Genomic DNA, 20,730 nt, shown 5'->3' with positions numbered 1-20,730 from the left:
GTCCGGCTGCTCTCTGTTGAGAGAGTGGATTGACAGAGCGATCCGCTTGGCAGTCGGGCCACGATCTGTCGACAAAACCTTCTGTTGACAGGTGGCTCTAATCTAGGCATAGCTCTGGAATGCTGTCAAAACAGAAAAGCAGTCCAGGAGCACTTTAAAGACTAAAGATCATTTATTAGGTGGTGAGCTTTCGTGGGACAGACCCACTTCTTCAGCCCATTCTGGAATGCTGTGATCCCTCCAGGAGCACCTTTTCCCAGACCTGAAGAAGAGCTCTGTGCAAGTTCGACTCTCCCCAGCAGAAGTTGGTCCAATAAGAGATGGGTCCAACTTGTCCAGCTATATTCAGTCCCTCTAAGCAGACCTGCCAATGGGGTAGGGAGGGACAAGGAAGGCAGCTGCCTTGGCGCCCGGCAATTTAAAAGGGCGTGGGGCTCCCAGCTGCTGCTGCTGCTATTGTAGTAGCTCTGGCAGCCCCTGGCACTTTAAGTTGCTGCTGGAGCCCTGAGTGATGCACTTTGGGGGGCTCTGAAGCATAGGCGGGAGAAGTAGGTGTGCGGGGGATGCTGCAGCATCCCCAGTATTAGATGTCCCAGCTCCATGCCTCTGCTGTCCAGCGTCCTGGCTGCTGGCCCCATTTCCGTGCAGCCTGTGGGCTCTGTTACTGGCTCCGTGTTTGGCCCTTCTCAGCCCTGCCACTGACCCCCAGCTCTTCTGGCCCCCCATGAGCTGCTGCGCTGCCAGTCTCCTGTACTCTGCTCGGTCCTGGAGTCCCAGCCAGCTGTCAGTTCCACAACTGGAACTCCACCTCCGGGCCCTGCATGTGGGGTCCCAGCTGCTGGCCCCAGCTCTAGGGGATGCTGAGGGGTGCAGACAGGTGTGTGCGCAGCTCATCTTTTTGCAGCAAAAGGTGGGTTTGGACGAGGATTTTGATTTCAACAAAATTTAGGGGTTTTGGGGGCTTTTTTTTGTTAAAACAGGATCCTCTGACATTTTCCAAAGGGGGATTTTTTTTTTCTGGTTTGAAATGACTTTTCATTTTGAAATTTAAACATAATAATACAATGATGAAAAAACACCTTAAAGCTGGTTGAAATCCAACTGAAACGTGTCTAAATTACCAAGCCAAAATGTTTCTACTGCCCTGCAGTAATGATTTCACTAGAGGGGGGTTGGATTTGTATTTTTTGTTTGTTTTAATTTCACCTTTTCCTCTGGATTTGGGATGGGAAAAATTTCCCAAATCTCAGCAATGTTCCCAGGGAGGAAAAATCATTTGTCAGAAGCTGGGAATGGCTGACAGCGGAGGGATCACTTCCTGATTACCTGGTCTGCGCACTCCCTCTGGGGCACCTGTTCAGACCAATGTGGGAAGACAGGCTAATGAGGCAGACGGGCTATTGGTCTCACCCAGTCTGACCATTCTTCCCACCCGGCTCCACTTGTAACCTTAACTATAGAAACACTAATAACAATAGCCACAATGCCAAACGAGAGCGGCCATTTATAAACAGCTTGTCAGCTGTGGATCTTTCCTGCACCAAGGTTGCACAGCTGCAGTTTTGTGACCTGTGCTCATGGGATCTCTAAAGAGAGATTCAACAGCCCCGCAAAAGCACCAGCAGTGATCTGCAGGGCTTCAAGACCCCAGGGGCGAATTTCATTGGAGCGAACCGGCTGCTGTCGAGGGAGCAGAGTGGGAGCCAGGAAACCTCAGTTCTAGTCCTGTTTCTGGAGGGGAAGGTGCTAAAAGTAGGGCAGCTAGGCAGGGCTTCCCACCGTGGTCCCAAATCTGCGCGATTGGAGCATGCTGCTGCTGCGCCTCGGTTTCCCTAGCTATAATCAGAGGTGGGAAAAGCACCCAAGATGTCACTTGAGTAAAAGTCCAGCTGCTTTCACATCTGGATACTTGAGTACAATCAAGTGTATGCATGTGTACTTTTACTCAAATACTTTCCCGGGGGGACACTGGTGACTTGTACTTAAGTACACCCCCTCCCCTTAAGCAGCTGTGCTTTTACTCAAGTAACTTTTGGGGTACTTTTTTCACCTCTGGCTCTAATACACCGCCCTGTTGGACAGTGCCATTGGATGGCTTAATACTAGTAAATTGAAGTCAGTGGTGCCAGGCCCTTGGAGGGCAGCAGTGATAGAAACGCAAAGTGCCCTTACAGTGTCAAATACTGTCACTTCCCTGTGGCCGCTCAGGCAGGAGAAGCCTTCTCATTCCCAAACCTCTTTGCATAGGTTGCCCTCCCTCCCTGCTCAGATGCACTCGGCTTGGGGTGGAGCCTGAGGCCCTAAAACCAAACCCTGGAATGTGCAGAGAAGGGGACATTTGCTCCTCTGCTAGAACAAAACCACCTCCCCACTTGCAATCACTGCCTTGCATGGCTTGAGGTGCTGCAGATTGCTTTGGTTGGGGCGGGGGGGGGCGGGGGAATTAGCCTTCTTTGCTCATCTGGCTCCTAGAGGTCCAAGGTCAGGGTTCCCTCTAATTCTTCCATCCATGGGCAGAATAAATTTTGTTATGTGCACCAAGGCATGTGCAGATGTGCACCGCCAATAGAAACACAGGCTTCCCACTGTGGGTGCTCTGCTAATCAGCTGGTCAGCACCTGAATCTCTCCTGGACAGCTGTCCAAGCGTGCAGCTTACAGGGAACACTGCTCCCCATCAGTGTTCCCTATAAGTTGTGCACTTGGGCATCCACCCAAGAGAGAATCAAATGCTGCCCAGCTGATTAGCAGAGTGCCACTGCCAGCAGTGTGTGTTCCTATTGGTGGTGCACATCCACATGTGCCTTGGTGCACATAACAAAATTTATTCTGCCCATGGACAGAAACAGTTAGAGGGAACACTGGCCCCCATCATGCCAGGAGCTTCAAAGACACTGTGAGAGCCAGTCCCTACCCCAAAGGGCTCATGATATAACTACTAGACAAAGAAAAGGAGAATCAGAAGCAACTCCATGAGGGTACACCAGAACCTAGATTTAATGAACCCCACCCCAGTGCCCTTCCTGCTGTCCCCCCACCGCTCCTTTAAAACAGTGCACCATGGTACCATCCGGCCATGGCGGACACTGCAGCTCTCTGGCCGCTAGAGTCTTGGATTCCTGGCAGACGTGCCCAGTTAAGAGGCAGAGACAGATTTTCTTAATTGCTAAGTGACATGTGTCATTTCAAAGCCGCGTCCACAAGGCCTGCCTCTTCCGCACCTCTTTTCACCTCTCTTGTTCCCCATCTCTCTTGCTTTGTCACCTCTGCCCCGGCACACATGGAAACCATTGTGGGTGTGATTCTCTCTTCGCTCGCCCCAGTGCTTCCCCCACCCCTGCCCGTGCCACTGAGGGGTCCCTCCTGATTTGTACCAGGGTAAATGAGAAGGGAATTGGGCATGTTGTCTTCCTCCCCCTCAGCCTGGTCCTTTCCTCCTCTTCCAGGAAAACAACAAGCCCACTGTTTCCTTTTTCTTTCCTGGCCCCCTCCTCACCCCACGCTGCTACTGTGAGAAAAGAATCCCCCATACATTGCACAGGAAGAGAGGGCATCCCCATAGAGAGCGTGGCTTGTTTAGCAGCATCCTAGCAAGTACTTAATGTGAGATACCTAAACCATTCCCTCTAATTTTCCCCTCCATGTGCTGAATAAATTTTGTTGCTTGCACCCAGCCATGTGCAGATCATGCACCAGCACTGGACACACACACTACCGGCTGTCTGTCGGGGCTCTGCTAATCAGCTGGGCAGCACCTGAATCTCTCCTCAGCATCTGCCCAAGTACACAGCTTACCGGGAGCACTGGATGCCTGGGGGCTCACTTGAGAGCACCCCTGGCCCATCTCATGCCTTCCACAGAGTTACAGATGCCTCCAGGCTGCCCAGCTGGGGCAGCCCCAGGTTGCCTTGAGCCTCCTTGCTGGGCCTGCCAGTGAGACAGGTTGGAACCTGAGACCTGGCAAACTCCATCCTCCTTGCTGAACCTTACTCCCCTCCCCATTGGCAGGTCAGTTTCTTCTAGTCAGGCTTTGTCTTTCGGATGGAACGTCCCATGTCAGACGCTGAATTCAGGGGAGACAAAGAGGGCCTGATTCTGATTCTGCTTTTGTCAGTTTTACAAGGCACAGATGCCCCTGACTTCAATGGGATCACACCTCATTTCCATGGGCGTTATTAAGATCTGCTTCAGGACCTGGAGCTAAACCTGGGTCTGCTACCTGTGGGAATCCCCTGGATTCCCTACCAAGCACAGAAACTCTTCAGCCTGGTTCTCCCTATCCCTGGGTCCTGTGTGGTCAGCGACATTGGTACAAAAGAGCTACTCAATCAGGACAGAAGCTTTTCACGCCACTTGGCCTGCACTGGTGTAAATATCTGCGCAGGGCCCTGAGCCCCGGAGAATCAGGACTTCCTCACTTTGGTTGTAGCCAGACACCACCGATAGTGGGGCTAAAAATCACAAAGCAAACAACAGAAGCCCCCAGAGTGAGTGGAATCCTGCATTAAACACAATTCCAAATGTTGCAGCTCCATGGAATTCAATACATTTAACGTCCCCGGCTCTGGCCTTGGCTGTACTGACATAAACCATTGTATGCGGTGGAGCATAGATCATCCACAAGTCTCCTCCACTTCACTCTGTCTTGGTATGAAACTTCAGGCTGACCCCAGGCGTACCCCAGTTGTTGTCCTTCAGTCTCAGTAGATCTTCTACACATTGTCCGAGTTTCTTCCTCTTTTGTGTTTCCTTGCGGGTTCCATTGGAGAGGGTGATGGACTCTGCTGATGATGGTTTTCTGAGAGTGTGGCCCAGCCCTCCCCACTTTCTTCTCTTGATTTGAACATCAAGTGGTTCTTGTCCTGCTCAGTTCCAAAGCTCCTCATGTCTTTTTAATTTAGCAGTGCCAACGCCTCCTTTTCACAGAACCTGTGACGCAGAGGGGGCTCTGAACAGGGAATCAGGCCTAGCATATAGGAGAGGAGAGGAAAAGATTTTACCAAACCTGATCTGCTCATGCAATCAGAGCATTGGATGGGTTTTGTTTTTAGTTCAACCCAGGTTTTTAATTTAGACCCTTCCCCTGCAGCACTGGGACTAGAACTGGGTGAGACCATTTACCTGAAACATCTTCTGGCTGCACAATGCAGATTTTGGTTAACTCATCCAATTTGCAAATTGGTGTCAATTTTGTTGAATTATTTTGACTAAAGCCAAATTGTGAAAAAGTTGAAATGTATCGTTTTGACGTTTTTCTACAAAAAAAATTCCAATTTTTCCAAGCCAAGCAACTTTCTTTCAGATTTTCCTCCCATTTTATTTAAAAATGCAAAAAGAAAAAAAAATTAAGGGAGCAATTGAAACAGATCAAATTAAACGTTGTGTTTGATCAGGAAAGAACTTTTTTGACTTTTTGATTTGCTGAAAATGCTGAACATTTTCATTTCTGTGTCAACCCAAAACAATTCTTCCCTCCCGCCTTTTTAAAACTGCCAGCAAAACAAAGGGCTTGTAACACACAGCTCTAGTTGGAATTTCAAAGCTAAGATCTTTGGTCTACTTTAGGGTGCAGTAGAGAATGAAACTGACTAGTAACAAATAAAGTTAAATTGCCTGGTGCCCTTCTGTCTAGCTTAGGGTTTTATACTGCCACGCATCACTGCAGTTTCTGGGCACCTTCCGTTTAAAATCTAGAGCAACAGCAAAATACCTACTGGATTTCATAGAGTTTCTGCAAAAACAACAAGAAATCCGTTGGCACCTTATAGACTAACAGATTTTTTTGGACCATGAGCTTTCAGGGGCAAAGACATGCATCTGACAAAGCAGGTCTTTGCCCACGAAAGTTGATGCTCCAAAAAAATCTATTAGTTGATAAGGAGCCACAGGACTTCTTGTTGTTTTTGCAGATACAGACTAACATGGCTACCTGTCTGACACTTGTCACTGTGGAGTTTCTGGTGCTTTTCCTTTTTGGCGGGGTCAAAACTCTGCTTGAGATGGGGTGCTTTTACGGATTTTTAGATTTTATTAATTTCTTATTATTATTTTGGTTTGCAGGTGTGTCTGGGTGCAGACAGGGTGCATGCGTTGGTACGGGGCGGATGGAGTGTCTGTGTTGAGATTCAGGGATAGACTAGGTGCCAGTGTGAGGGGTAGCTAGGGTGTCTGTTTAGGGGTTCAGAGGTAGAGGGGGTGTTTGTGTTGCAAGTGCAAAGAGGCAGTGCTAAAATGGTCAGCCTTTGGATTTGACCAATCTTCCCAGGAAGTTTGTTCCATAGCCAGATTCCTGCCCCCCTCCCCCCACCTCCTATCATGGTACAATGTTCCCATGAGAACTGGGAGAAATACCAGAGAATAAAACAGGATCAATGGTAAAAAGTAAATTTAATTTTAAATGTTCTTTCAGTCTGAATCATCTTGGGTCTTAGATTTTTTCTTCCCCTTGTGGGAGGAGCCTGGTTCTCCATTTGCCCTACACCTTGTGCGGTGACTTACACTAGTGCGATGCTGGTGTGAAACACTGCCATTCTTGTGGGGTAGCACTTTGCACCTGGGGAGATGACAGCACAAGGTACAAGGCAGTGGAGAATCAGAGGCTTAAATGTTTATTGCTAGCAAACCCTCTGGAAGGCTGTGTGGCTTGTGTGTTTGGGAGACAGGGCCCTCAGTAGTATTGGAATCTGCAACTGGCCCAGTGGTTGACCTTGGGCAAGTCCCCACCTTGTGCCTCAGTTTCCCCATCTGTAAAATGGGCATAATGCTCTTTGCCGGCCCCCCCCCCCCGCACTTTGTAAAGCATTTTGAGACCTGTGGATAAAAAGTGCTTTGTCAAAGCTCCCTAGAGATGATAATGATTAAAGTCCAGGCTTTAAACCAAGCTCTGTTAAGGATTAGGATGAGACGTTCATGGGGGCAGATTTTCCACTTTTGTCTACTACAGGGTTCTACATCTTCTTTGAAAGCAGCTGGTGCTGGGCACTTCAGGAGACAGGCCCTGGGCTGGTAGGACATGGGTCTGATGCAGACTGGCAACACCCATGCTACTAATCACACAAAATTTGTTTTTTGCTTTTCTAACTAACAACCCATCTGGACCTGGCTCCCCCCATAGGCTGGGGTCGATCTGGACAAAGGTGGAAAAAATACCCAAAACGTTACTTGAGCAAAAGTGCAGCTGCTTTTGGGGGAGTGTACTTAAGTACAAATCGCCAGTGTCCCTCTGGAAAATTACGTGAGTAAAATTACACTCACCTGCACGTCACATCTTTATTGTACTCAAGTATCCAGATTTGTAAGCAGCTGCACTGTTACTCAGGTAACTCTTTGGTTTCTTTTTGCACCTCCGGATCCGGAGCAATTCCATGGAAGCCTGCACTGCTGTGAGCAAACTCTACCCTTCCCATTTTCCTGGGGACAGCAGCAGGGAATGTTAGACCGCGGTGGTGCCTGAAATGCAAATCCATGGCCACATTTATAGCAATGGCCCTGCAGATCCCCGAGGCCTCAGGAGGGGTGGTGCACGTTCGTCGCTCTGAAAAAACTAGGGCAATAAACACAAGAATCTAGGGTCCCTCTGGTATGGTATCCTGTCTCAGAAGGCCGAGTGCTAGCTGCCTCAGAGGTCAGCTCCTTGTGGAGAGCTGTGAAATTACCTACACCAGGAGGAAGCTCCTTCCTGACCCCAGCAGGGAGTGACTAGCTTGTGCCCCGATTCATGAGAGTTTATAGTTCTTAAAAATGTAGCAGCATCTAAATCAGGTATCAATCCATTCACCTCACCTCTCCATCCCTTCCCTCATCTGTAGTTCTCACCATCTTTGCAAACTTCCTTTCTTTTCTCCCACCAGACTCAGACAATTGGTCAGTTGCTTTTAATGGGCTGATTCTGCCTTCCCTCCATTCCCTTTTGATTGGAGGCCTGGTCTGATGAACTGTAGCTGTTTCTATACTGACCAGGGTTCTCTGTAAGCTGAGGGCTTGGGCACCCACCCAGGAAAGAATCAGGTGCTGCCCAGCTGATTAGCAGAGCACCCATAGCCGGCAGCCTGTGTTTCTATGGTGGTGCACATCTGCATGTGCCTTAGTGCACATAACAAAATTTATTCTTCACCTGGATGGAAAACATTAACGGGAACCCCACTAGTGACTCCATCTCTTGTTTTCCCTCCCATCCATTGCAGCCGTGCAACGGGGACGCATGGCCCACACGCAGACCAGCCCTGGTCAGTACCTGCTGAACAACGGAGACCCGTACAATGGTCACTCCTACCTGATGGGTTTCATCTCCTTGCTGCTGCGGGCTGAGCCCTATCCGACCTCCCGCTACGGGGCCCAGTGCCTGCAATCCAACATCATGGGCATCGAGAACATCTGCGAGCTGGCGGCCCGCCTGCTCTTCAGCGCCATCGAGTGGGCCAAGAACATCCCCTTCTTCCCTGACTTCCAGCTCTCGGACCAGGTGTCCCTGCTGCGGATGACCTGGAGTGAGCTCTTCGTCCTCAACGCCGCCCAGTGCTCTATGCCACTGCATGTGGCCCCACTGCTGGCGGCCGCTGGGCTGCACGCCTCACCCATGTCTGCAGACCGGGTGGTGGCCTTCATGGACCACATCCGGGTCTTCCAGGAGCAGGTGGAGAAGCTCAAGGCCCTGCACGTTGACTCAGCAGAGTACGCCTGTCTCAAGGCCCTCGCTCTGTTCACACCAGGTGAGTGGTGTGGCGGGGCGGGGTTCAACAAGGTCTCTCCTCCCATTGGTGATTCCTGTCTCAGGGCCCTCCCCTTGTTGACGCCAGATGAGTTGCATCAAGGGGTGGGGCTAGAGCCGGTGATTCATATAACTGAAGGCCATCAACTTGGGCATGCCAGGTGAGTTCTTCTAGGTCTGTCTCCTGCTTGTAGCTCAGCCGTCTCCTCCACATCCTTGGCATTGTGGCTTTTGGCCCCAATTTTCCACCTTGTTTCATTTTTTTTCTTAACGTGATCCAAAGCCTTTTGGTTCTGAGGGGTGACCCCTCCAGCCCTTCGCCTCCAGGGAGAGGGAGCAGAGGGTGGAGAGGTGAAAATAATGTTCATTTCAGTTTTCTTTGCCAAGTTTTTTCCTTGGCTGCTGACATTTACCTTGTTTGTTTCAGGTTCTGCTTTTTTTGGGTCAGTTTCACATTTGCCTACTGGAGCAAAATGCTGGTTGTCATTAGGGTTTTCAGCCTGAAGCGCATAAAATGTAATTAATTGTTTCCACTAATGTTGGGTAATCAGAACAAAACTTAGGGAGCGGAGTTGCCAACCAACATGATTTTATCACGAGTCTCATGAGGTTTGCTAGCTTTCTTAAAGCCCCAGCTCCCGGACTCCTGCAACCATGTGAGAATCTCCACTCCCATTCTTTCCCAGCTTATCTTTTATCATTGCAGAAAAACAAATATTGTGAACATGATCCCTAATGGGTAAGAAGCCCCAAAATACAAAACCAAAAGCAATCATCTCTCTTTCCCCTCGATCCCTTTCTGCAGGACTCCAGCCTAGGAAGTCACTTCCCATTTTGTATAGGTGAAACTGATTGTTCCTCCCTAGAAGAGTAAAAGAATTGGGTTTGTTTTGTTTGGAAAAGAGAAGGCTCGGAGCGGACAGGTGTCAGGTGTTTAAGCATCGGAATAAATTGCCTAGAGTGGTTGTAGAATCGCCATCACTGGAGATATTTAAGAATGGGTTGGGTAAATATTTAACTGAGATGATCTAGATGGTGTTTGGAGCTGCCCTGAGGGCAGGAGACTGAACCTGATGACCTCTCAAGGTCTCTTCCAGTTCTAGGATTCTATGATCCAGCAGCTCTCATTTAGCCAAGTAAACAACAATAAAGGGGTCAATTTTCCAAGATGACTGAGTAACTAGCAAACTGCGTTATTTCTTATGGAAACTGCTGGATTATCTCAGTAGACATCTGCCAGTTGCTGAGTCTGTTTGAAAATCTAGCTCTGGGTAGTTTCTAGCTTAATTAACCTTGATCAGGCAGAGCTGGTTGAGAGTTTTTCAACACACTTTTTTGGGCTGAAAAAATGGTAAAGTCCAAATTGCTTATAAAACCGCGTCCATTTCGCTTGACCTCCCAGCTTGAACAATTCTCAGCAAACAAAAGTTATGAGATCATCAAAATGTTTCATTTCTGGCATTTCCCATACAAAAAAGAGTCCATTTCCCACAACAAAACCTGTGTTGGTTTTGAGAGTTTGGTAAATTTAGACTGGAAAAAAAAAAAAAGAGGCAGCCTTGGGGCGCACAAAAAATTGGCACTGAAATGAAAACCTTTCAGTGGGATCCGAGCTCAAAGCAAAATGGTTCCATTGACCTGACCCAGTTTTTTAAAACCGGATTTTTGGTTTGTGAAATTTTTTGAGATTTCGACTTTTCATCTTGATTCTGGGTGGGAAAAATTTTTGAGCTCTCAAAAATGTTCATGGGTTAGGAAACTCTTCCTGGCCCAGTTGTGAGAGGAAGACACATTACAGATAATACCAGGCTTGCATGGAGGCTTTGGGGGCCAGACTCCCTGGCATCTTGTGCAGTTATTTGTGCTGATGCACAGTGTATGCAGACCACTACCCTTCTGAGCAGGGAGCACCTTTGCACTGCTGAATGTTATTTCAGGGGCCTGAATCCAGGCAGAAATCCTGGGCCTAGTTCTGGGTTCATCTTTGCTGCACAGTTTTCTTTGAAATCAGAGCCTGGCCCCTTGTGGAGTCTATGCAAGTCCAGCCCCATGACTTATCTGATGTCAGCCATTGCCAGGGCAGGAGTTTTTGATGTCACAAGCACTGGAGGGTATGACTTCACCGCAGTGCTACACAGGAGGCACAGGAGTGCAGCTTGGGTAGGATGGGAGGAGGAGCTGGCTTTAAAGAAAGCTACTAATCCCCATCAGCAATCCCTCTAATTTTTGACATCTGTGTGGAATAAATTTTGTTTGGTGCACCAAGGCACGTGCAGGCATGGACCACCAATAGAAACACACGCTGTCGGCTGCAGGTGGCTGTGGGCACTATGCTAATCAGCTGGATGGCACCTGAATCTCTCCTGGGGGCTCTGCCCTAGCACTCAGCTTACAGTGGAATCGGGCATATACTCCCTTAATAGTGAACTTAGTGAAGCACACAAGTCTGCAAGGTTAGGTCTCCCAGCAGTGGTTGTAGGTGGAGAAACGCGAATAAGTTATTGGTCTATTCCAGGGGACAGGGCTGGATCTCAAGTCTGTGGGGACATGAGAGCCAGGTGACCTGCAGATTGGGTATCCCAGACATTAGTGGTGATCTGTCCAGAAGCAGAATGGCTGAATCAAGTCTATTCAGCTCCTGGGAAGTCAGGACTTGCTATCCCTTCTGGGGAGTCATCTGAGAGCAGAAGTCCCTGCCAGTGTCTAGACATCTGCACTCAAAATTGGTAAATTTAAACTAAAAGGTAGTTACGCTGCTGTGTTACTCCAGTCCATGGAGGGGTTGATCACTGATTCCTTATGGGTGGGGCTGTAGAGCATAAACCAGGCGAAGAATCAACCCTTCTACATTAATTCATTAATCAGCCCGATCTATGACATTTGATGCAGGTGCCCCTCTCCAGCTGTTTTCCCTGGCAATGCCCCCGGGGCCATACAGGCCGGCAAGATGTAAATAAAAAGCTGAAATCTCAAAAATTTTTGCAAACCAAAAATCTGGGTTAAAAAAAAAATTGGGGTCAGATTCATGGCAACATTTTGCTTGGATCCCTTTGAAATGTTTTATTTCATTGTCAATCATTTTAGGATCCCCTCTTCCCCTGCATTTTAAAATCCTGCCTCTGATCCCAGTCAGGAAGGAATGATATTTGATTGGCCAGGGAATGCCTGTACAGATTGGCCACCTGTAGGTCTATGCTATTACTGACAGGAAGGTGTCACTGAAAGTCTTAAGTCCAGCCGCTTCCGAATAAATCGCAAGACTGGCTACAAAAAAAAGAGGGGGTTTTATATAGTTTTCTAGCAGTGCTGGAAACCTGAACGATCGCCAGCGTTTTGCTAGTGCAGCGGAAAGCAAAGCTGATTAAAAACCAAGCATGACATGAAGTTGTTTAATTTCATCCGTGAAGTAAAAAACCCGGCAAAGAGACACAGAAATGAGCATTTTGTCCCCCGCTTTTCTCCCCCAGGAGGCAATTTCTTTTTCAGCAGCAAAGCAGGGCTTCTCTAGGGAGGTCGTGTTTGCAAGCTGCTAGCCACAGCCGAGGGGGCAGAGAATGGCACTGACAAATAAAACTTAAAAAGCAAAACAAAAAACAGTCAAGTAGCACTTTAAAGACTAGCAAAATGGTTTGTCAGGTGAGCTTTCGTGGGACATAAATGGTCTGAAGAAGTGGGTCTGTCCCACGAAAGCTCACCTGACAAACCATTTTGCTAGTCTTTAAAGTGCTACTTGACTGCTTTTTGTTTTGATAGCGTATAGACTAGCACGGCTTCCTCTCTGTTACTATTAAAAAGCAAAGGGAGACTTTAAGCTGCCGTTCTCCCATCCTCCCCTGGTGCCAGGAGCTGGAACTTCCAGGAAAATCGGCCATGACCGCTAGAGGCACGGCAAAGCCAGGAGAGTTGCCGACAAGCTGCCGCTCAGGGCTGGTGAGGTTGTTCCTCCATCCGGGAATAGCCACTTGTGAGCCCCTTAAGGCCTGGCCAGCCTTGCCTGGCCTCAGGGGGACTGGCAGGGAAGACAGCTGAAAAATGGCACCTGTATCAAATGCCATCGAACCAGGCCGATCTCAGTGTGCGATTTGTAGGGGTGCCTGCCCAGGGCACATCCTTACCGTAGCACCCAGAGGCCCCAGCTGATCTCATGGCTCGATTGGGCTATGTGTTGCACTTGTAACCCACACGCCTCGGGATGTGGGTCACTGTCCCATGGAGTGGCCCTTAGACCAGGTCAAACATTGATCAAAATTGATCAAAATTGACCTTTTGTCCTCTATGGACGGTCCAAGTGCCGGTGATACTTTTTAAAGTCATTAATAGTCCTACAGACAACAGCTTCATTCATAAATAAAGGAAGATGCAGAGCTCTACCGTTCAGAAGGAGGTTGGTAGCAGTAGCTGATCTTTTCTTAATCCCCAGGCAGCCTGGCTTTGAGCAAGCGCCCAGCTGCATGGGAGAGAAGGGGCAGGGCTGAGCTCCCTCCTTGAGTGCTGATGAAAATCAGCTCAGGTGTCACTCTAGGCCCCTGTGCTGGGGGGCTGCTGACCCCGGCTGTAGAGGCCCCTGAGCTAAGCTCCAGAGTGCCAGGTCTGAGTCCACCTGTGGGTGGCTGCAAGTGGGGGCTCAGCCAGGATTTCAGCTGGGTCCGGAAGCTTGGTGCACCCTTCCTCAGCTAGGTCAAAGCATGTAACCCGCACAGCTAGGGGTGTGGGTAACTGTCCCCTGGAGCAGCACTTAGATCGCTTGCAGAAAGGAAGACTGAGCCTCCTCTGCAGCCTTAGCTGAACGCCAGCTGGCTTTTAGTTCAAACTGCAGAGGTCCCAGGTTGGAGTCTGCCTGTGGGTGGTTACACCCTGTCCCTAGGAAAAGGTCCTGCTTCTCATAACTTCACTAGACACAGGATGGCCTCGGCAAATGATTTGCCCAAGGTCACCCAGCAACAGAATCTAGGTCTCCCGAGACTACCTCCCTCACCACTAGGCCATGCTGCCTTTACTGCTCTCTGCCTCCCATCCTAAGTGGCACTGCATTTTGCTGCTGCAGGCAATGCTCTGTGGGACCTCTGTGCTGCTGTCTTAATGTGGCCCCAGAACCCACCCAGGGGACCGTCTCCTGAACACAGACCTATCTGATTCTCTTTTTGTCCTGCACTGTGCACACCAGAGTCAAGTGCCAGCCTACCAGATGGCACGCAGAGAATCGAAACCTCTTTCCAAGCTGCTGCAGTAGTATCTGGGTGCTACCCTCTGCCCTGGCATGCAGCCGGCCTCAACCAGCAGATGTGCCAAGAAGAGAATTCAGTTTCCAGTCCAGTGACATTTTGTCGTGACCCCTCTGGGCCAGACTCCAGGCACCCCGTCTCTATCCCCTGAGCCGGCTGGCCGCCTCCACTCGAGTTAATTCCCCTGACCGTAGCCGGAAAGCAGACAGGTTTTCAGAAGAGAAAATTCTCAGGTTTCTCTCCTCCCCACTTCCTCCCCCAAATAAATTTCACTGTCAAGCAATTCCTACCATGAGATTCATTGTCTGGCACACTCCCCCACTCCTGCACACAGTGAGTCCTCCCCTAGTGCTCTGAGCTCTTGTGCTTTTGCTATGAGTCTCTTGATACTGCAGCTGTTTGTTTAAAGCCCCAGCCCCTGGAGTCATGGGACAATGTAGGACTGTCACCTTTCAGTTACCAAAACCAAAAAGTTTCTCGCCCAGGTAGGAGCCCCAGGAAACTTGCAAACACGATTCTCTCCCAAAGGATGAAAGGCAGACGGGAAATAAAAAAAGAACCTCAGCTTGACTGATTCATTTTTTCACAGCTCACGATTACCAGGGCAAGCGGATGACTTTGTTTCAAGGCTTTCGTGTCTCTGTGTCAGAGAGAGAGATGCCAGGTGGTGACTCCACCTGGGCAGTCAGGTTGCCGGGGCTGCTCAGTATCAGTCTGAGGTTCTGGAAGGCGACAGGGGCCCAGGAAGGACTCGTTTGGGGAAGTGCTTTTAACACATCCACATTTCGCTTCGAGAGAAATGGGGCCGTGATGGGACAGCAAGTTTGGGGATCAGAAATGAGTTCTTACTTCCCCGTCCCTTTGTGAGACCCTGGCTGTCTTCCCACCAGACTGGTGGTCTCTGCTAGAGAGGTCAGGTCTGAAATAGCAATGCAAGTGGCTGAGGCCTGAGGGTATTGATGCAGCTGGGAGAGGAGGACTGGCGCAGCACGGGGCTGGCAGGAGGAGCCAGGGCTTTCAGAGCAACAGAGACGCACCCCTGGATTCTGTCCAGAGCAGGAAGGATCACCGCGACCCCTCCCTGCAATTGAAGGACATCATGGGGGAATATCCAGGGTGGTAGGGCAGGCAGGTAGGTTAGGTGGAAGATTCATTGGCAAGACTGTGGATGGGGGGTTGTGGGGCTGGCACAGTCGGAGTTGTGGGTTGTTAGCCTGGATTGTAAAAATAATTCCTCCTAAACCTCTCTGTCCATTAACTTGGTCGGTCCCTCCTGCCACGAGGGAAACGTAGCAGATATTTTCCACCGTGGCTGACATCAGCTCCAGGCACCCTAATGTCACTGGGAACTCTAGCGTAGACAGGCTACACTCCTGCACTCCCCAGGAGGCTAGATTCACAAACTCCACCCTGCCTTGCCCTCTATGTCTCCCCGTGAGCTATTCTTTGTAGAGTACCGCTCACCCCGGTGCTCCTTCCAAACCCAGCTCCCAAGCTCCAGCCATTCAGCCTAGCAGGGGGAGCCATTCCCCAGGGCTGGGTGCACAAGGAGCAGGGGAAGGTCGGTGTTTCCCAGCCTGCAATAAAGGACGCCCCCTGGCCCAGGCCAGTTTCCTCAGTTCAGGGCCTGAACTGAGGCGAAGGCTCGGGAGTTCCTTTCACAGCCCTGAATGAGCGCTCCTCATTCAGACAGGGGCCGCAAGCACCATTGACAGCTCTGAAAAGGGACGTGCAGCTAATACATTCACACCCGCAGCCTTTCAAAGGTGGGCCGGCTATTGCACAGACATTTAGCCCGGGAAGAAAGGATGGCTCCAACACTGCCTACAATAGCTGGCTCCTAACAGCTCTCCGCATGCCAGCCTCACTCCCCGGGCCATCAAGGGGCTGGGGGGAACTGGGAGGTTTGTGCCTCAGCCCCTTGGTTGAGTGTCCTGCAAATGCCTCCCCAGTATTGCGGCTTCGTTGTTACTATGGCCATTCCGAGAGGTCCCAGCTGAGATCGGGGCCCTGCATGTGCATCCTCTGCTCTGTGGAGCTTAGTCTCAATAGATGAGAACGACCAACGGAGGCTGAGAGCCTCGTCCTCCTCCGCTGACTGAGATCGGGGCCTCTTTTCTTCCAGGTGCTCTATGTTAGAGACAGACCCCCTCCCCCAAGCACTTGTAATTGAAATAGACCAGAAAGACCAAGAAACAGGTGGGGAAACTGAGGCAGAGACCAGCAAAGTGACTCACCCAAGACTACACAGCGGGTCAGTGGCAGAGCCAGGAGTAAAACCCAGGTTTCATGAGTGCCCCACTAGTCTATGGAGCCACCCTCGTACTGGCATTAGCGGCCTTGGTCGGCCTGGCCTATACGAGCCAGCTGGTGTAAGCTGGGGGAGCGAAGTGGTTTGCAAGGGCAAGGAATGAAGCTCACTGTTCTCGTTGATCACAGAGATGTATCTCAGCACCTTCCATCTCAGGGAGCTTGAAAAGCCCATGGGAAGTTGCTGTACTCAAACCTACAGTGCAGCTGTGGCTGGGCTGCAACACGCCAGCTTTGTAACAGTGCCCAAAAACGCTGCACAAATTTAGAGCAGGAAGGGACAGCAAGTGTATGCAGGTATAGCAGGTTGAAAATGTCAAAGCGGAGCTCCCATGGTTTCCTTTCGGCCGGGTGCAAAGTGGTCCCATTTCGCGCCCAGGAAGTGATTCTTCCCTCGATTGTTTAAGAACTGAAATGGCAAGTGGAGATTTTCCGGCTTTTGAGACTGATTTTGGTAAAAATATGCCACGGAGAGAGAAAAGCTCTGAGTCTCTAGCCCTGGATTTCATTGTAGGAGAAGTGTGCAGTGTTATGCCCTTTACAAGGGTCTTTGCCGAGAACCTTTCACATAGCGCTGGAACACAGCTGATGCGGGAGGATGGAGCTTGTGACAGGGTGTTATGGGGCATATTGCAATTTAAACAGGACTCCAGAGCTCCCTCTCTTCCTCAGCTGAAGGTTCCAGGACTCTGAGCCGGATGGTTAGTCCTTTGGATCAGGAATTATACAAAGTGCATCACATTAAACTTACCCATTTACCAAAGGAAGTGGGTAGATAAAATTGGAGAGTGGGGTCAGGATTCTGAGGTTTGGAGCTTGGCTCTGGGAGGGAGGACAGCCGAGTGGTTAGAGCAAGGGGGCATGTGACTGAGGATTCTCTGAGTTCTTGTCCCACTTGTAATCTTGGAGCACTCAATTGACTTATCAGTGCCTCAGTTTCCTTGGGCTTTCTTATCTTACCACATCGGGTACCTCTCTCTTGCTTTTACTCATTTCTTGCATCTCATGCATCGCTGCGTTGGAGCTGACTGGAGACAGGCCCCATGATCAGCCTGCGATGTATGGTCGTTGATTTGATCCCCATTGCCAGGGAGTTGCACAAGTTAACATGACTGTGCCAAGGACACCCACAGGTTAAACTTCACTGTACTGAGGAGTCCTACAAATTAGCCCCAGTTGTGACCCACACCAGGGCGTCTCCCAGATTAAACCCCAATTCTGAGCTGCACCAGGGAATTGCACAGATTAAACCCCAATTGTGACCTGCACCAGGGAACTGCACAGATTAAGCTCCTGTTGTGACCTGCACCAAGGAATTGCTCACATTAAATCCCAATTGTGACCTGCGCCCAGGAATTCCACAGATTAAACCCCAATTCTGACCTGCACCAAGGAGTTGGATGGATGAAAACCCAATTGTGAGCAGCACCAGGGACTTGCACAAATTAAATCCCAATTGTGACCTGCACAAAGGAGTTGCACGAATTATAACCCAATTGTGACCAGCACCGGGGAGCTCCACAGATTAACCCCAACTGTACCCTGTGCCAGGGAGTCCCATAGGTTAGCTCTGACCATGCCCTGCAGAACTCCCCCATACCGGCTGTTACTAGTATGCCCTCACCCCCCTCCTCCCTTTCTCTCCTTGCAGATGCAGTGGGCCTTTCAGATCTGGGCCATGTGGAGAGCATCCAGGAGAAGTCGCAGTGTGCCCTGGAGGAGTACGTCCGGAATCAGCACCCCAACCAGCCCAGCCGCTTCGGCCGGCTGCTGCTCCGCATGCCATCCCTACGCATCGTCTCCGCGCCTGTCATCGAGCAGCTCTTCTTCGTCCGCCTGGTGGGCAAGACACCCATCGAGACCTTAATCCGGGACATGCTGCTGTCAGGATCGAGCTTCAACTGGCCCTACATCCCCATGCAGTGAGGCGGGCGGCAGGAGGTGCTGGGGTTGTCTGGGCAGCGGAGACACGCCCCTGGAGTCCGTCTGGAGCAGGAAGGATCGCCTGCTTTGGAGGACTCGGCAGGACTCGCCACCGGCACTTTGGAGGGTCCCACGGCCCTGGGGTGCGAGCCCAGAGCCTGGACTCCAGAGACCAATGGGGCCAGGAGCTGATTCTGGACAGGTTCTGTTTGCAAAAGGCCCTTCCTGTTCTGCTTCCGGGGGTGGGGGCAGGAATTCACCCCACGCCCAGCCCCAACCTGACTGTCTTTCCACCAGCCTGACACAGACATAACCACATTTAACCTTGCAGTCACTTGTACCCCTTTGCTTCTGTTTGACCTGTATGCCCCAAAAAGTCTGTACCATTCCCCTGCTCCAACCCCTGAGGGGACTCTGTGACACAGGGACAATCCACCCCCTATACTGGGGGACTTTACTCTGCTTCCAAGCACCCCTGAACTGCCGCTTCCCAGCATGGGCCCTGGGCAGCCACAAACACACAACCTGCCTCTGGCTTTTGACTATATCAGCATTTGGCATCCGGCTGCAGAGAACTGAGAACTCATTACCGGAGTGGCCTTGCTCATGCAATGAATCGCTCTCATTCTTTTCATGGGTGCGCAGAGGGGTTGTCAGAAAAGAGGGGTTCCAGCATGGTAAGACACACAATAAGCCAAGCCTGCTGCTCGTGTGTGTATGTGGGGACCTGGAAGTGGGGGGTGAAGTTTATCGTTCCCCCTGGAATAAAAGGAGGAGACATGGACTATTTATAAATAAAATAAACCTTTATTATATCCCAAATTCTTCTGTTCCCCCCCTTGACAATGAAAGTGTATATTCCCCCAACCCCGAAATGTTGTTTTGAATTTCCCTCTTCTCGTTTGTAAAGCTATTTTGCTGTGGATTGTGGCTTTCTCGTTGGAAACAAACAAAAAAAAAACACTTTTTTTTTTCGGTGGAGCTGGCAATATAATTAAAACTGATGATTGCTGAATTCACGCCAGTTTTCCTTCTCTGTGCTGGAGCGCCCCAGGGCTCTGCGCATTTGGGAAGCTGAGTTGTCTGGTTGCCAGCCATCGGTGGTGGAGACAGATGGTCCCGCCTAGTGGGATAGGGCAGGTGTCTCGGGAAGTTGAGCCCCACCACGGCTGTTCAGTGTCACCTGGGTGGGGAGAAGGTGACGGACTCAGGGCTGGTGGGACATGCTCGGGGAGTGAGGCTTGTTCCCTCTGCCGCGTCAACAGCCACTTAACTTTAAGCCTCAACGATTCTGAAACCTGTGCTTTGCTTTAAGCCGCTGCGTGAGTGTCATTCCTGGGTGCAGTTGCTTTATCGAATCCGTCCTGTAGCAGCGGCAAACTCACACCAAGACAGACATTGACTTAACCCCCAACACTACCGTGGCACTGGAATTATTTTTAAGGTGGGGGAGCTGAGCTGTTGCCCCCAAATCTTTTTGCATCCCTCATTGCTCCAGCTGCGGATCACACCTAGAGTTGCCAGCTCTCCAGGACCAGATGGAGTAGACACCACTGCCGGTGGTATCCATTCGTCCAGTCTGAGAGAGTTGGCAACCCACCGTAACTGGAGATGGCTGCGCAGGTGGCCTGGATCCCATGAACAGAGCCTGTGGGGATGGCGGATGTCAGGACCCCAAGGGGTGCTGAAGCTTGTGGGGCCAGCAGGACCCCAGAGGGGCCACCCAGAGACTAGGACATGAGGTTGGTGGTGCCAGCACAGCAGAGCCAGCCCGTAGGTCCAGACAAGCCACGCGGAAAACAGGGACGGATGCTCCAGTACCCTACTTCTTGCTCCTATGCAGCTCCAAACACCCTGACCCTGGAGGAGATTTGAGCCTCATGTTCCTCTTTGGATCTTTACTTTAGAGTGACCCAAATTAGAACCCCTGATCTAGCTTCGTTGTGCCTCAGGCCCATGGCTGATTTGGGGACCTTTTGTTCCACATACTGATTACAAGTTTCAGTGCTGAGCTGTTGTTAGCTCGTGGCTCAGGTGTCCCCTTGCACAGGGGACAGATCCCTATTCGCCACCCCCACAGAGCGGGACAGAGATACGAGACTGAACAAATAAAGATGACAGCATCTCGAAAGCCCAGCTGAGATCAGGCCCCATTGTGCTAGGCGCTGCACAGAGAGCGAGAGATGGAGCCTGCCGTGAAATGCTGACAAGCTAAGCAGACCAAGGATGGGAGGGGAAACTGAGTCGCAGCACAGGCCCGTTGAGGTGACACGCAGGTCAGGAATAGAACACAGTTCTCCCGAGTCATCTGCCCATTGGGCCATGTTATCATTCCTGCACCTTTTGCTTTCCTAAACACAAGAGCAGCGGGACAGATGGCATTACGGACCAAACTGGGCTTGAAACAGCACAGCCTTGCCCAGAACCCAAGTCCCCTAAATCCCAGTCTAAGCGCTGAAACCACAAGGCCACACTGCCCTTGTGCCAGAGGCTGCAGAGGCGCAGCTGGGTCCTCAGGCAGGCGTGGCTGTTCAGGATGAATCCATCACCTCTGGGGGCTGCCAAACTG

The 20,730-nt window shown here is 50.6% G+C and overlaps 1 protein-coding gene across 2 annotated transcripts in view; it reads left to right on the top strand.

Moving 5' to 3' along the window:
• LOC142003905 (nuclear receptor subfamily 2 group F member 5-like) overlaps window positions 1–19,180 on the top strand; it is a 39,438-nt gene extending 20,258 nt beyond the window's left edge. For both annotated transcript variants that reach the window (XM_074981267.1, XM_074981266.1), the window contains 2 exons: window positions 8,183–8,707; window positions 17,890–19,180. In XM_074981267.1, the coding sequence (XP_074837368.1) occupies window positions 8,183–8,707; window positions 17,890–18,164 (800 nt within the window). In that variant the 3' untranslated portion in view covers window positions 18,165–19,180. The remainder of the gene's footprint in view (window positions 1–8,182; window positions 8,708–17,889) is intronic.
• The last annotated feature ends 1,550 nt before the right edge of the window (window positions 19,181–20,730 follow it).

Source organism: Carettochelys insculpta, chromosome 30 (genome assembly GCF_033958435.1).
Source record: "Carettochelys insculpta isolate YL-2023 chromosome 30, ASM3395843v1, whole genome shotgun sequence".
Classification (NCBI taxonomy): domain Eukaryota; kingdom Metazoa; phylum Chordata; order Testudines; family Carettochelyidae; genus Carettochelys; species Carettochelys insculpta.
This window is presented reverse-complemented; position numbering and strand designations above follow the sequence as displayed.